We start from the raw sequence: 13,542 nt of genomic DNA on the forward strand, positions 1-13,542 counted from the left end.
AGCCGAGAGCCAGAGCTAGGACTCCAGCTACAATGCAATGGTTAATGGAGGTAAGGAAAAAATACTCTCATGCGTATGTGGGCCGCAATTGTAATTAATAGATAAAGATTTTTTGCTTTAAAGTGAACTGACTAGCTGAGGAAATTAATATACTGTAAATCAAAATTGAATGAAATATCATTTTGATTAAGGCCCACCACGTAAGTCGGCAACAGTCACCACTACCAATCAATTTCTGTAGTAAATAATAAAGTAAATTACGACGGCCGACGGACGCGAGAAACTGCTCGGCCACGACGGCCGGCTCTGCTTATTTCGTTGAGTATTATTAATACAGGGTCACATATCATTAGTTCTCCCTCTTCAATTGTCACAGCATAGCTCTTGACGTGAATACACAGTGTGAAAGTTTGCTGTTGGTTAAATGTTGTAGATGTTGTGAATTCATGTGTAGAAATGTTTGTCGCTAGTGTGGATGGGGATGGGAAAAACGATAACGTAGCAACATGTTGCAGGAAAGGCTGCAAACAGTGTTGTAAACTGAAGCATGTTTCTAAATTCATTGTAAATGTGACTTTACATGCATGGATGTCTGAAAGAGTGAGCACTGTTGACAAGCCACAAGTTTACAAAATAATTCTAAATTAATTTCTTCAACTCTGATATCTAGGTATGGATCTACTTTATACACGCCAGGGATGCTTGAGTTCACTCTATGCTTGAGCTCACATTTCAGTACATGTGTTGGTTAAGGTTCATGAGGAATGGGTGCAGTGGATAACAACAACTTGACAATGTCCTGTGTAAGACATGGGGCACGCCTTCTTGTGTTATAACCAGTTGTTGCTTAGTTCTGTACAAAATGTTAAGTAATTCTAGAATGAGTGACACTACGCTCAAACGAAAAATTTAGTTGTTTTTCTCTTGCAATTCTCTGTCTATTCGATGTATCACAAGTCCCTCATTCCATTCAAAAATTGCGAGTTGTTGGAAGATGGCGGTCTTCCAAATGGCCACCAAGTTTGTAACGTAGCCTCATAAGTTTCCTCCTCTCCCATCTTACACTGCATTAAATTTCTATTCATCCACTTCTTTTTGTTTCAGAAAGGTGGCTCTACAGCTGCAGACCATCATTGCATACGAAAATTCGAGTTTCCCTGTCCATTTGAGTTCTTCGTATCTTCTCTAATCATATATCAAACAGTGATTCTCTAAGTAGGAGGTATAACATGTTGTAAAGCGTTGGAGCAGACCCAGTTTGCAGTTAACTGTGTAACTTTACATTTTTATAAGGGAAATATTGATTTCTATAAACATTTATTATAGTAAAATTGCTTAAATAGCTATGTGATTTTTGTATGGTCGACTGCAGACGTAACAAAGGTAACTAAATAAAAAATCAGAGATGTTTGTGATCTTCATTGAGTGTAGTAGTGTGCAATATTTTAAAAGATAAACTGTAAGTAAGAACCTTAAATGGAATTAAGGCTGATATTGTAAGGATATACTGTTCTATAAATTAAGCAGATGAAAGTTTATTTAGCACTGTGTACTGTATGACAAAGAGTATTACAACATACAAATCATCAGGAAGATAGTATATCCCTCCAGAAATCCATTCGTTCCTTAAGCAAGTCTTGACGTGTCACAAATTCCAATTCCATATCCAGATAGTTGGAAGCATTCTCCGTCAACTTCTCCCACACCACTGGACTTCCAGACGGCGCTGGATCCCTGGAAAACGAAAGACCGGTCTGTGATCTAGCCTGTGTACCTACAGGAAGTATACCCAACAGTTAATGGAACGTTGCTTTATAATAACTTCAATATATGCAATTTACTTTTATGTGTGTGGGAATTGAAAATACACTTTTTACATACAGGAAAATATATTGAAGAGAGAAAGAAACTGGTACACCTGCCTAATATCGTGTGGGCCACCGCGAGTACGCAGAAGTGCCGCAACACGACGTGGCATGGACTCGACTAATGTATGAAGTAGTACTGGAGGGAACTGACGCCATGAACCCTGGAGTGCTGTCCATAAATCCGTAGGAGTACGAGCGGTGGAGATCTCTTATGAGCAGCACATTGCAAGGCATCACAGTTTGGTGGGCAGCGGAAGTGTTTAAATTGAGAAGAGTGTTGCTGGAGCCACTCTGTAGCAATTCTGGACGTGGTTGGTGTCTCATTATCCTGCTGGAACTGGCGAAGTCCGTCGAAACGCATCGAAAGAGCATGATCACTGTTCAAACAAATTTCGGACTTGCAGCCGGCCGTCGTTTAATTCATTGCACGATATTTCTACTGGGCACCTGCCAGTCATCTTCAGGTGAGCCATCGAAGACTGACGAAGACTTGCTCTGTTCCGCCTTTTTGTAGACCGTTGCGAGTATTATGCGCAAAAGTCAAAATTGGCAAGACAGATCACTCTACCCGACGGCAGTGCCCTCGCTGGTGGAACTACGTGACTCAGCTGTCCTTTGTGTTACCGCTCGCCGCGGCCATTGGCGCACTCTGTCGTTTTCGATTGGAACAAATCGTGGATATGATGGGGTACGAAGCACTGTCCAACTGGTAACCGCTATCACGTTTCATCAGATTTTCCACCAGACGTATTTCCAAGGATTCTTTAATAATGGAGTCCCAAAAGTTGTTGCTGTGGTCAGAATCATAGTTCTATCGTACGTCATTGAATGCCCAGTGGAAACAGTGTTCGGCAATAGCGGACTTGCAAGAGGTGAATGCAACGTTCATGTTTAGTTTAGCAGTCTTTCACAGAGCGTGTGGTCTGTCCTATGTAAGCTATACCACACTGACAAGATATTTTGTAAATTCCCGCCTTCCACAACAACAACCAAAAGATCTGAGATCTTAGATGGTGGACGGAAAATCACTTTCACTTGAAATTTGCAGAGGGTTCTTGATATTTTAAACGAAATATGGACCACAAAAGGAAGAAAAGCCAAAGATTTTGCTGGCGTGTTCTCCTCTTTATCCACTTCCTGATTATTGATTTTAACTGAGAGTCTCCTGTTAATCTGTTGGGTGGAATACCCACTTTTTTTCTAAACACTGTCATTAGTTGGGTGAGCTTTTTAGTCAAACTATCTAAATCTGAGACAGAATGAACTCTGTGTATGGTTGTTTTAAACATGCTTACAGTTTGCGACTGGTGATAACTTACCGCTTGCAAATTCCAATCAGTATGAGTCGACTTACAGTAGTCTGAATGCCGCAGATAGCCTTCATTCTTTCGTCTAACCAAGACATCCAAGAAAGACGAAACAACCATCCTTCCCTACTTTCAGGGTGAACCGAATGTTATTATAAATGGAGCTGTTGTAGCGAAGAAACTCCATCAATTTATCTTCTCTATGAGGCCACACTATGAAAGTATCGTCCACAAACCTCCAAAGTACATTTGGTTTAAGGGCAGCTGATTAAAGCGCTCCCTCCTCGAAATCCTCCACCGATCAGTTGCAGTTAATAACAGATGCACATGTTCTTCAACATACTAATATAGGTTGGTTAAATTTCTTATTTCTCAAGGCAGTGTAGGGTATGGACAGATGTCTGATAAGTCTTAAAAAATGCAGCACTAATGTAATTTGCAAGAAATTTATTCTTCTCCAGATAGCCCGTAAGTAATTTAATCCGTTCCTCTTACATTGCTCCACTTTCCTCATTTTAGCTGGAAGCTAAAACATCAACTCAAAGTTGTATCAGTTGTTGTCTATGTTTTAGATTCGTCTCTTAAACTACATATGTTTAAAGAAGTATTGGAAAACTAATACTAATACTCTGTTCGTAGCTACAGCTCCATCTGCTACCTTAACTCAAGAAGTGTGATGTGTAGCCAACAGTAGTTTCTGATTTTCTAAATTTTTCCTTGAAATTCTCGTCTCTTTCATTGCTGCCGTGTTACACTTGAATTTTTTGTACTTGGGCTTTCTACGTATCTGTAACATCTTTTTGTGTCTGCATAAGCAGCTTTGTTAAAATAATGTGCACATTCATCTGCACCTGTAAAATCTGCATTTTCTTTAATCTGCAATACCTTTTGATCTTTAAACAAATCTTCTTAATATTCATTTCTGAGTTGGTAGCTGATACGGCTGATTCATACTAGATTTCGTATTTATTTTTCTTCTGGAGCTATTGAGTTTCAGATCACTTACAACTGTAAAATGGTTTAGGATTGTCACATTCTGCACAATTACTTTATTGTTTGATAAAATATAATTTCATTTCAATTCCATTTTGTCCCGATCTTGGTCAGTTTCTACAGGTTTCATTGTCGAAGAAATGATAACGACAAATATGCTCTTCTTTGCAAATTTTACGAACGTATGACCTCTGTCGGCTGTAATATATGTAAAGTTTTCAACAAAATAGTCGCTATTTAATATATGTCGTACTTTCTTATTAAGTTTCAATTTTCAACTCATAATGGAATTTCCCATCTTGGCTTCCATTTCCTAGTGAGAATGTAAACATCTTCGTGGAAACACTTGAATAATTTACATGGGGCATCTCTTTTGTTTACTTTTCAAACAAGTATTGCTATCTTGGCTGAAAGTCCTTCATTATGAATAATTTTTAATTTTCAGTTTTGGAATCATACCTAGACCTTAATTTCCTCTTTTCTCTGTGTGACAGTAATAAACTGTATGTCCTAATTTAGGTTTTATTTTATCTTCATTTTATCTTCATGTTGTATACATGGAAGAATCCTGGAGATACTAAAAGGTATCAGATAGATTATATAATGGTAAGACAGAGATTTAGGAACCAGGTTTTAAATTGTAGGTCATTTCCAGGGGCAGATGTGGACTCTGACCACAATCTGTTGGTTATGAACTCCAGATTAAAACTGAAGAAATTGCAAAAAGGTGGGAAATTAAGGAGATGGGACCTGGATAAACTGAGTAAACCAGAGGTTGTACAGAGTTTCAGGGACAGCATAAGGGAACAATTGACAGGAATGGGGGAAAGAAATACAGTAGAAGACGAATGGGTAACTCTGGGGGATGAAGTAGTGAAGGCAGCAGAGGATCAAGTAGGTAAAAAGACCAGGGCTAGTAGAAATCCTTGGGTAACAGAAGAAATATTGAATTTAATTGATGAAAGGAGAAAATATAAAAATGCAGTAAATGAAGCAGGGAAAAAGGAATACAAACGCCTCAAAAATAAGATCGAGAGGAAGTGCAAAATGGCTAAGCGGGCATGGCTCTAGGACAAATGTAAGGATGTAGAGGCTTATCTCACTAGGGGTAAGATAGATACAGCCTACAGGAAAATTAAAGAGACCTTTGGAGAAAAGAGAGCCACTTGCATGAATATCAAGAGCTCAGATGGAAACCCAGTTCTAAGCAAAGAGGGGAAAGCAGAAAGGTGGAAGGAGTATATAGAGGGTCTATACAAGGGCAATGTACTTGAGGACAATATTATGGAAGTGGAAGAGGATGTAGATGAAGATGAAAATACTGACCTTACGACTTACCTTAGAAGAATGATTAAGGAAAGGCAAACCTACGTTTCTAGCATTTGTAGACATAGAGAAAGCTTTTGAGAATGTTGACTGGAATACTCTCTTTCAAATTCTGAAGGTGGCAGGGGTAAAATACAGGGAGCGAAAGGCTATTTACAATTTGTACAGAAATCAGATGGCAGTTATAAGAGTCGAGGGCCATGAAAGGGAAGCAGTGGTTGGGAAGGGAGTGAGACAGGGTTGTAGCCTCTCCCCGATGTTATTCAATCTGTATATTGAGCAAGCAGTAAAGGAATCAAAAGAAAAATTTGGAGTGGGTATTAAAATCCAAGGAGAAGAAATAAAAACTTCGAGATTCGCCGATGACATTGTAATTCTGTCAGAGACAGCAAAGGACTTGGAAGAGCAGTTGAACGGAATGGACAGTGTCATGAAAGGAGGGTATAAGATGAACATCAACAAAAGCAAAACGAGGATAATGGAATGTAGTCTAATTAAGTCGGGTGATGCTAAGGGAATTAGATTAGGAAATGAGACACTTAAAGTAGTAAAGGAGTTTTGCTATTTGGGGAGCAAAATAACTGATGATGGTCGAAGTAGAGAGGATATAAAATGTAGACTGGCAATGGCAAGGAAAGCGTTTCTGAAGAAGAAAAATGGTTCAAATGGCTCTGAGCACTATGGGACTTAACATCTATGGTCATCAGTCCGCTAGAACTTAGAACTACTTAAACCTAACTAACCTAAGGACATCACAAAACACCCAGTCATCTGAAGAAGAGAAATTTGTTAACATCGAGTATAGATTTAAGTGTCAGGAAGTCGTTTCTGAAAGTATTTGTATGGAGTGTAGCCATGTATGGAAGTGAAACATGGACAATAAATAGTTGGGACAAGAAGAGAGTAGAAGCTTTCGAAATGTGGTGCTACAGAAGAATGTTGAAGATTAGATGGGTAGATCACGTAACTAATGAGGAGGTATTGAATAGGATTGGGGAGAAGAGAAGTTTGTGGCACAACTTGACTAGAAGAAGGGATCGGTTGGTAGGACATGTTCTGAGGCATCCAGGGATCACAAATTTAGCATTGGAGGGCAGCGTGGAGGGTAAAAATCGTAGAGGGAGGCCAAGAGATGAATACACTAAGCAGATTCAGAAGGATGTAGGTTGCAGTAGGTACTGGGAGATGAAAGAGCTTGCACAGGATAGATTAGCATGGAGAGCTGCATCAAACCAGTCTCAGGAATAAAGACCACAACAACAACAACATTTATCTTCATTTTCGTCCGCATTTCAGGCGTCCGTATCCCATCTGATGTCAATTGATTTCTCTTCCGACTGCACTAATTTATCTTTATATCTTATGGTTAAACAATTTATGGTCCCTAAAAGAAGAGTGACCGAACATACGTTTTTCTTAGGGGCATGTGATACTCATGTCAGGCGCAGCTTTAGCCAGTTTTGTACCGTTGCGCGAATATCTCAATCTACTGTCAACAATCTCTCACTCGGGCGACGACTGTACCTACGGGTACACCAGCCTGCCTGCCAGGGCGCGAGGAGTTTGGAGAGAGACTCACAGTAATGTTGGCAGAGTTCCGCACACTGCAGTTACAGATTAGCTGTTAAGTGCCCCTAAATTTCAGAGCCCCTCCTTGCGATGTAGTGTTCGTCACTGATGATAGATTAAGATCAGAAACGATCAGATATTGACAACTTGATAAATAGGAGACGCTGGATGGATTATGGATGAACATTATTCAGATTTCTGGGTTTAATTATTTTCTTGGCTAAGGTAATACAGATAATTTTGTTGCTTTGTTGCCAGGCTCATGCAGTGTGTGTGTGTGTGGGGGGGGGGGGGGGGGTAGTGGGGTGGATCTGCCAAATATCACTACCTTTGTAGCCGAGATCGCTTACGCGCGTCATTCTTTCGGCATACGACTCGGTGGTGGCTATTTCGAATCCAGGGCGACGGATTATCTGACCTCCTAAGAAGAAAAATTCCTGATCACCACATTTTACTTCGATGTCTTGAGTCAAATTCGCCACTCATTGGTGGTGTTACGCTGTTTGGTGCCGTTTGTGCCATTTGGGATGAGAAAGTTGCGTGCCAACGCTATCTTGCAACCTCTTCCTTCTCTTTCAACTCGATCAACAAAACAAACACTACGTTATACACGCAGTCTGCCAGCCACCTACACGAAACAGCTGCACTTATGCGCCTTAAACTAAAGGCTCCAACGTGGTGTCAAGGAAGGAAAAATAATGTTGGACCTAGGTCCTGAGACAGGCGAGTGAATAAAATTACTTGTGTGGATGTTACCCCCTCTCTCTAGGATGTATCACACATTCAGTTCAGCAAAGACAGTTGAGGACTTCAACTCAATGCAAGTTGATAATACAAACACCAGTTCGCAATTGACTGTCGGGTTGTCCTCTACAAGATCTGACTGCATCAACGGCTATTGCAATAGCCAACGTTTTGTTTTCAGTGACCAAACATTATTATTTGTGATTATTCTGTAGTATCTGATATAGCCTTTACGACTTGTTCGGTGTAATGTTATAAATGCGACTGACTGACGCTCTTTTTAAGTGATTAATGATTCAGGGCACTATTACCAGATAAAATAAAGAAATCAGAATCATTATTGATGGGACTTACCCGTATTTGGGGAAATTGGTCCACAATGTTGCCAACTCACTTGCCACTTTTCCGTCGTTGGATTTAGGATTCGTGATTGGTCCCGAGGAGTTGCTCGGAAACAGATACAGAAGTTCCCCTGCATGAACCATACCTGAAAAGTATTTGTACATCAGACATAGTTGGGAATGTCTCAAGCTATACGAGGCGTAAATATACTTTTCGTCAACAGTACTACAAGAGTTAAGCAACTATGTAGTACTTTTGACAAAAAGTATATTTTCGCCTCAGGTAGTTTGAGACGCATTTTTAGTGTCGCTGCTGCAAATGTAGTGGAATGTACAACAATTACTTTAGCTGAGACTAACTCTTAAACCACCTAGTTCAGTTAACAACTTGAATCGTGTTAAAGCTGCAGTCGGTAACGGATGGAACCGGAACGTAGTTGTTTCTTATTGGCTGAATAAGTACCAAGGAGGATGATTCGATTACTGACGCAGAGTATGTTACCCGCAGCTAAAAAAAGGGAAAATTGACATCTCTAACTCTTGTGGTAGGAATAATTTTACATTACGCTTACAAAAGGTGAACGACCTGCAGGGGCAACAGCGACCGCTAGATGTGCAAGAAAAAACGATACGGCGTCACATGCAACTGCTGCTTACAGATACGTTTGGTGAGGGACTTAGTCAATAGTGAGTCCTCTATATTTTTCACAGAAGCGTTCGGATTAAAGTCACACAACTAATTTCACTTGTGAATAGTGCTAAAGCGGATGCAATAATTCGTACAGAAAGTGACTAAAACTAGACATAAATAGGAGCGAAATTTTAAATTTCAAATGCAATATACGCCAGTAAGGTGGAGATATACGAACAGTTGCGAAATATTCATTTACATGAAAAATTCAACACTGATTGATGCGATATAAGTAGAGTCAAAATGCTAGGTAATCTGGGTGAAGACAGGCGTTAAATATAGAACATAACACACGAAAAGGATATCGAAACGGCGGCAGCGGACACTACATAAACTTTGAAAAATGTAACATATAATGCCCGCATCTCGTGGTCGTGCGGTAGCGTTCTCGCTTCCCACGCCCGGGTTCCCGGGTTCGATTCCCGGCGGGGTCAGGGATTTTCTCTGCCTCGTGATGGCTGGGTGTTGTGTGCTGTCCTTTAGGTTAGTTAGGTTTAAGTAGTTCTAAGTTCTAGGGGACTGATGACCATAGATGTTAAGTCCCATAGTGCTCAGAGCCATTTGAACCATTTTTTTGTAACATATAATGTTCTTCATCCGGAGGAGTGTTTAACGTCCCGTCGACAACGAGGGCATTATAGACGGAGCACAAGCTCGGATTAGGGAAGGATGGGAAAGGAAAGAGGCTGTACCCTTTCGAAAGAATCATTCCGGTCTTGGTCCGAGGGGGAGGGGGGAGGGGTTGTTCTGTTCCTCTACCGGGCGCAAGTGGCGAACAGGGAAAGGCTCTGCAGATACGCAGGGTAGGTGGGAAATAAAATACCAGTCGCGGACCAACACAGAAATCGAAATCCAAAGGCGGCTGTCCCTAGACTCGGTGGCCCGTTGTCAGCGCCTGTTCCCCAGGTTAAGGGTGGCTGAAAAATAACTCCAGGGTTAACAACAGTGGCCGTAAACTAGAGCCTCTAACAATAAGAGCCACCCTATACATAATATTATCAGTCATGGAAGACTTTGATGTGAAAAAAATTACCCCAGGTGGACAATCCACTGCATCAAAGTTCACAAAAGCAAACAATCGGATTCTGTCGAGTCTGCAGCATTGCACAAAGACGAGTCGGAGAGTCCTTGAACCTCAAGCAAGATGAAGTTACATAGGTACTTTGAGCGAAAATTCTCTTCTAAAACCTGGAAAATTAGAACATCTTACATACACTTTCAAGAATCACAAGATTCTCATAACGGCCCTACAATAAACCAGATAAATGATGAAAACAATTTTGATTCTGGAGGCTTCAGAATATAGAAGGGGAAAGGTAGGAAAAAAATTATGGTAAACAGACCACAGCTTGGAATTGGCTTCGCAATATTTTGCACTCCTTTATCAACCTTGAATCACAATCTGAAGGACTCCCACACTTCCTTCAAATCTGCTGACAAAGCATACACCATCGTTACTGCACAAGCTCCCATAAATGAAGACAACAAAAAGGACAAATAAAGGCTGAAACGGTTTTTGGGACTAACTCGATTTTTTGCAAAAAATCCTGAAAAGCACAATGTCGTTTTATCGGGGACTTCAATCCCCAGAGAGAAAATAAAACTCCGCCCGAACAGGCCTTGGAAGACCCAACGGTATGGACCGGCCGCCGTGTCATCTTCACCCCACAGGCGTTACTGGATGCGGATATGGAGGGGCATGTGGTCAGCACGCCGCTCTCCCGGCCGTGTGTCAGTTTACGAGACCGGAGCCGCTACTTCTCAATCAAGTAGCTCCTCAGTTTGGCTCACAAGGGCTGAGTGCAACCCGTTTTGCCAACAGCGCTCGGCAGACCGGCTGGTCACCCATCCAAGTGCTAGCCCAGCCCGACAGCGCTTAACTTCAGTGATCTGACTGGAACCGGTGTTACCACTGCGGCAAGGCCGTATGCCCAGAGAGAAAAGGAGAAGAAATACAAAAAGAAAGAAAAAGTGGAAGCTACCCAGCACGTAACAGAACTAACCAAAATGGCATCAGATGAGAGAATTATGCCAAGCACATGATCCTGAAATTCACATCCTTTAAGAAGCTATCTCGAAAACAGAAAACATGTGTCCCAACAAACCCACACCTTGGTCAATTCCAACTCTATCACGAGACAATCGAACTGAAGTTCCTCAAAGAAATACAAAATGTCAAAGTTCTTCGAGGAGCCAACCTAGATTCTGATCACTACTTTTCTAAAATTAAATTCAAAATCATCCCTAAAAGGAACAACGAAACCAACAACCCCAAAAGAAGGAAAAATCCGATCTAGAAAAGATAAATTCCTGGGACCTTCCCCTCAGGATTAAAGACATGCAAAACAAAACCAGGGATCAACTAAAAGAAAGCCTAATAAGTAAAGCCAACAGCTCCCATAAGCAAAGCCAGAAAACATGCCTGGTGGACAGAAGGGTGTGACAGATTCCTTGAATTAGGAAGAAAAGTATGACAACAGCGGTAATCACAAAAAAGTGATCACAACATACAAACCTTCTTAAACATAAGAAGATTAATGAACAAAAATATCAAAAGAATCTTCTCTTTCAGATCAACTAAGACTTAATCAAAAACAAGACAAGGAACTCTCGTAAGACTTTTAAACAAGAACTAATCAAATATAGCCCACCGGCCCTACAGCTCCGAAACAAAAACGGAAATATTGCCCGCAACAACAGCGCTAATTGCAAAATATTTCAGAAACAATCTCAACTGTGAAGAACCCACAGAAAAAAATGGACTTTAAGACCTCACCAACAATCAGACCTACCTAACTCTGAACTACCGTCCACCGAGGAACTATAGACAGTCATTTCAAATCTCAAAAAACTTTATAGCCTGAGGAGAAAACCAAATAGCAGCTGAAATTTGGAAAAATGTCAAAAAAATGCCATAGACTCTCTCCAAAACATCTTCGAAGACATCTGAATAACTGAAAGAATCCCAGATGAATGGAAGACGTCTCTCATCCACCCATTCCATAAGATATTCTCTAAAGTCGCACTATACTGGGCAGAACCCCAATCAACTTGGATAATACCAAGCAGGTTTCAAAAAAGGAAGATCCTGTCTAGGACAAAATCTAAACCTCGAAAACCTCGTAGCCTATCAAAAATCAAGAGCAAAATCATATGTTATCACTTTCATAGGCTTTCAGAAAGCACACGATCCAATAGGCTGGGGAATCCCTCATCTCTAGATAAAAAGAAGCAAACCACACATACACCTAATTAGAGAAACCATTACGAACGCGTGCTCCAAAGTAAAATTCATGTGAGAACTCTCCTATGCTTTTGAGATAAAAACTGTGGTACGCCAATGAGATGGACTGTGCCCATTGCTATTTAACTGCCCCCTAGAAAAAGTAATCGGAGAGTGGAATATGAAGATACATAGTGGAACTCGACTAGGAACATAAAACAAAGGCATCAGAGTTAATTGTCTAGCCTTTGCAGATAACATGGCCCTACTAGCCCGAGACCTACAAAATTAAGCTCAAGAACTAGGTCTCAAAATATCCTTTAAAAGACCAAGATAATGAAAAACATAAAAACCCACCAAAATGTTTTAAAGTGGGAGAACAAAAAAAATAGAGATCCTAAAAGAATTCAAAGATCTTGCAGAATGAATCAGCTGGAATGCCCTCGAGAAAGAGGCAATGGAATCTAGAAGAAGTTACGTTGAACTGGCCTTCGAACTCACCAAAAACACATATAACAAACAGTCCCTCCCGTGGGATGTAAAACTAAGGTATTATAGTACAGTAATCAAACCAGAGTCATTATGTAACCGAAACATTGTCCATCACCAACCATGGCCTAACTGAGAGGCTGGAGATCAAAGAAAGGAAGATATTAAGAAAAATCCGTGGCCCCAGATTCCAAAAAATGGTTCAAATGACTCTGAGCACTATGAGACTTAACGTCTGAGGTCATCAGTCCCCTGGAACTTAGAACTACTTAAACCTAACTAACCTAAGGACATCACAGATATCCATGCCCGAGGCAGGATTCAAACCTGCGACCGTAGCGGTCGCGCGGTTCCAGACTGTAGCGCCTAGAACCACTCGGCCACCCCGGCCGGCCCCAGATTCCACAATAACATTCAAATTCACATAAAAATGAGACCCTTTACCAAACTACCGAGAAACTTCCAGACACAAAGAGGAAAAGAGGACTTGATTTTTATGGACACATTCTCAGAATGAACTCAAATACGAGGGGCGTTCAGAAAGTAAGCTCCGATCGGTCGCGAAATGGAAACGACTATGAAAATCCGATAAAGCTTTGCACAGATGTGTTGGGTAGTGTCTCTAGTATAACCCCAGGTAGCATCACGTCGCTCTTCTCATTTCTGAGCTCGCAGTGAGTGCGTAAAGATGTCTAGAAAATAGTGTCTGCCGCCAAGTACGAGGGCCTGGTGAGAAATTTCGCCTGAAGCTATGCAGCTAACATTACATAACTGTCGTGCTGTTTCTTCTTCAAGACAATTCGCAGCCGCATTCTGCAGGGGCAATGAAGATGCTCCTGCATCGTTTTCAAATGGAAATGTGAGATTACCCACAATACAGTCCGCAATTGTCTCCCCCTGAGTTTCATCTCTGGTCACATGAACCGCTGTCTTTGAAGACAACATTTTGACACAGACAACGAGGTGTAGGCCAGCGTGGAGAATTGGCGGA

General features: G+C 41.1%; 1 protein-coding gene across 2 annotated transcripts in view; it reads right to left on the bottom strand.

Annotated features, from left to right (window-relative positions):
• Window positions 1-1,516: 1,516 nt before the first annotated feature.
• LOC126198971 (juvenile hormone esterase-like) overlaps window positions 1,517-13,542 on the bottom strand; it is a 214,940-nt gene continuing 202,914 nt past the window's right edge. The window contains exons 9-10 of one of the 2 annotated variants that reach the window (XM_049935629.1): window positions 8,162-8,294; window positions 1,517-1,734 (exon numbers count right to left, since the gene is read on the bottom strand). In XM_049935629.1, coding sequence (XP_049791586.1) covers window positions 1,587-1,734; window positions 8,162-8,294 — 281 coding nt within the window. In that variant the 3' untranslated portion in view covers window positions 1,517-1,586. The remainder of the gene's footprint in view (window positions 1,735-8,161; window positions 8,295-13,542) is intronic. The other variant, XM_049935631.1, reaches the window with a different exon arrangement.

The sequence above is a fragment of the Schistocerca nitens genome, chromosome 8, assembly GCF_023898315.1.
Source record: "Schistocerca nitens isolate TAMUIC-IGC-003100 chromosome 8, iqSchNite1.1, whole genome shotgun sequence".
NCBI lineage: Eukaryota > Metazoa > Arthropoda > Insecta > Orthoptera > Acrididae > Schistocerca > Schistocerca nitens.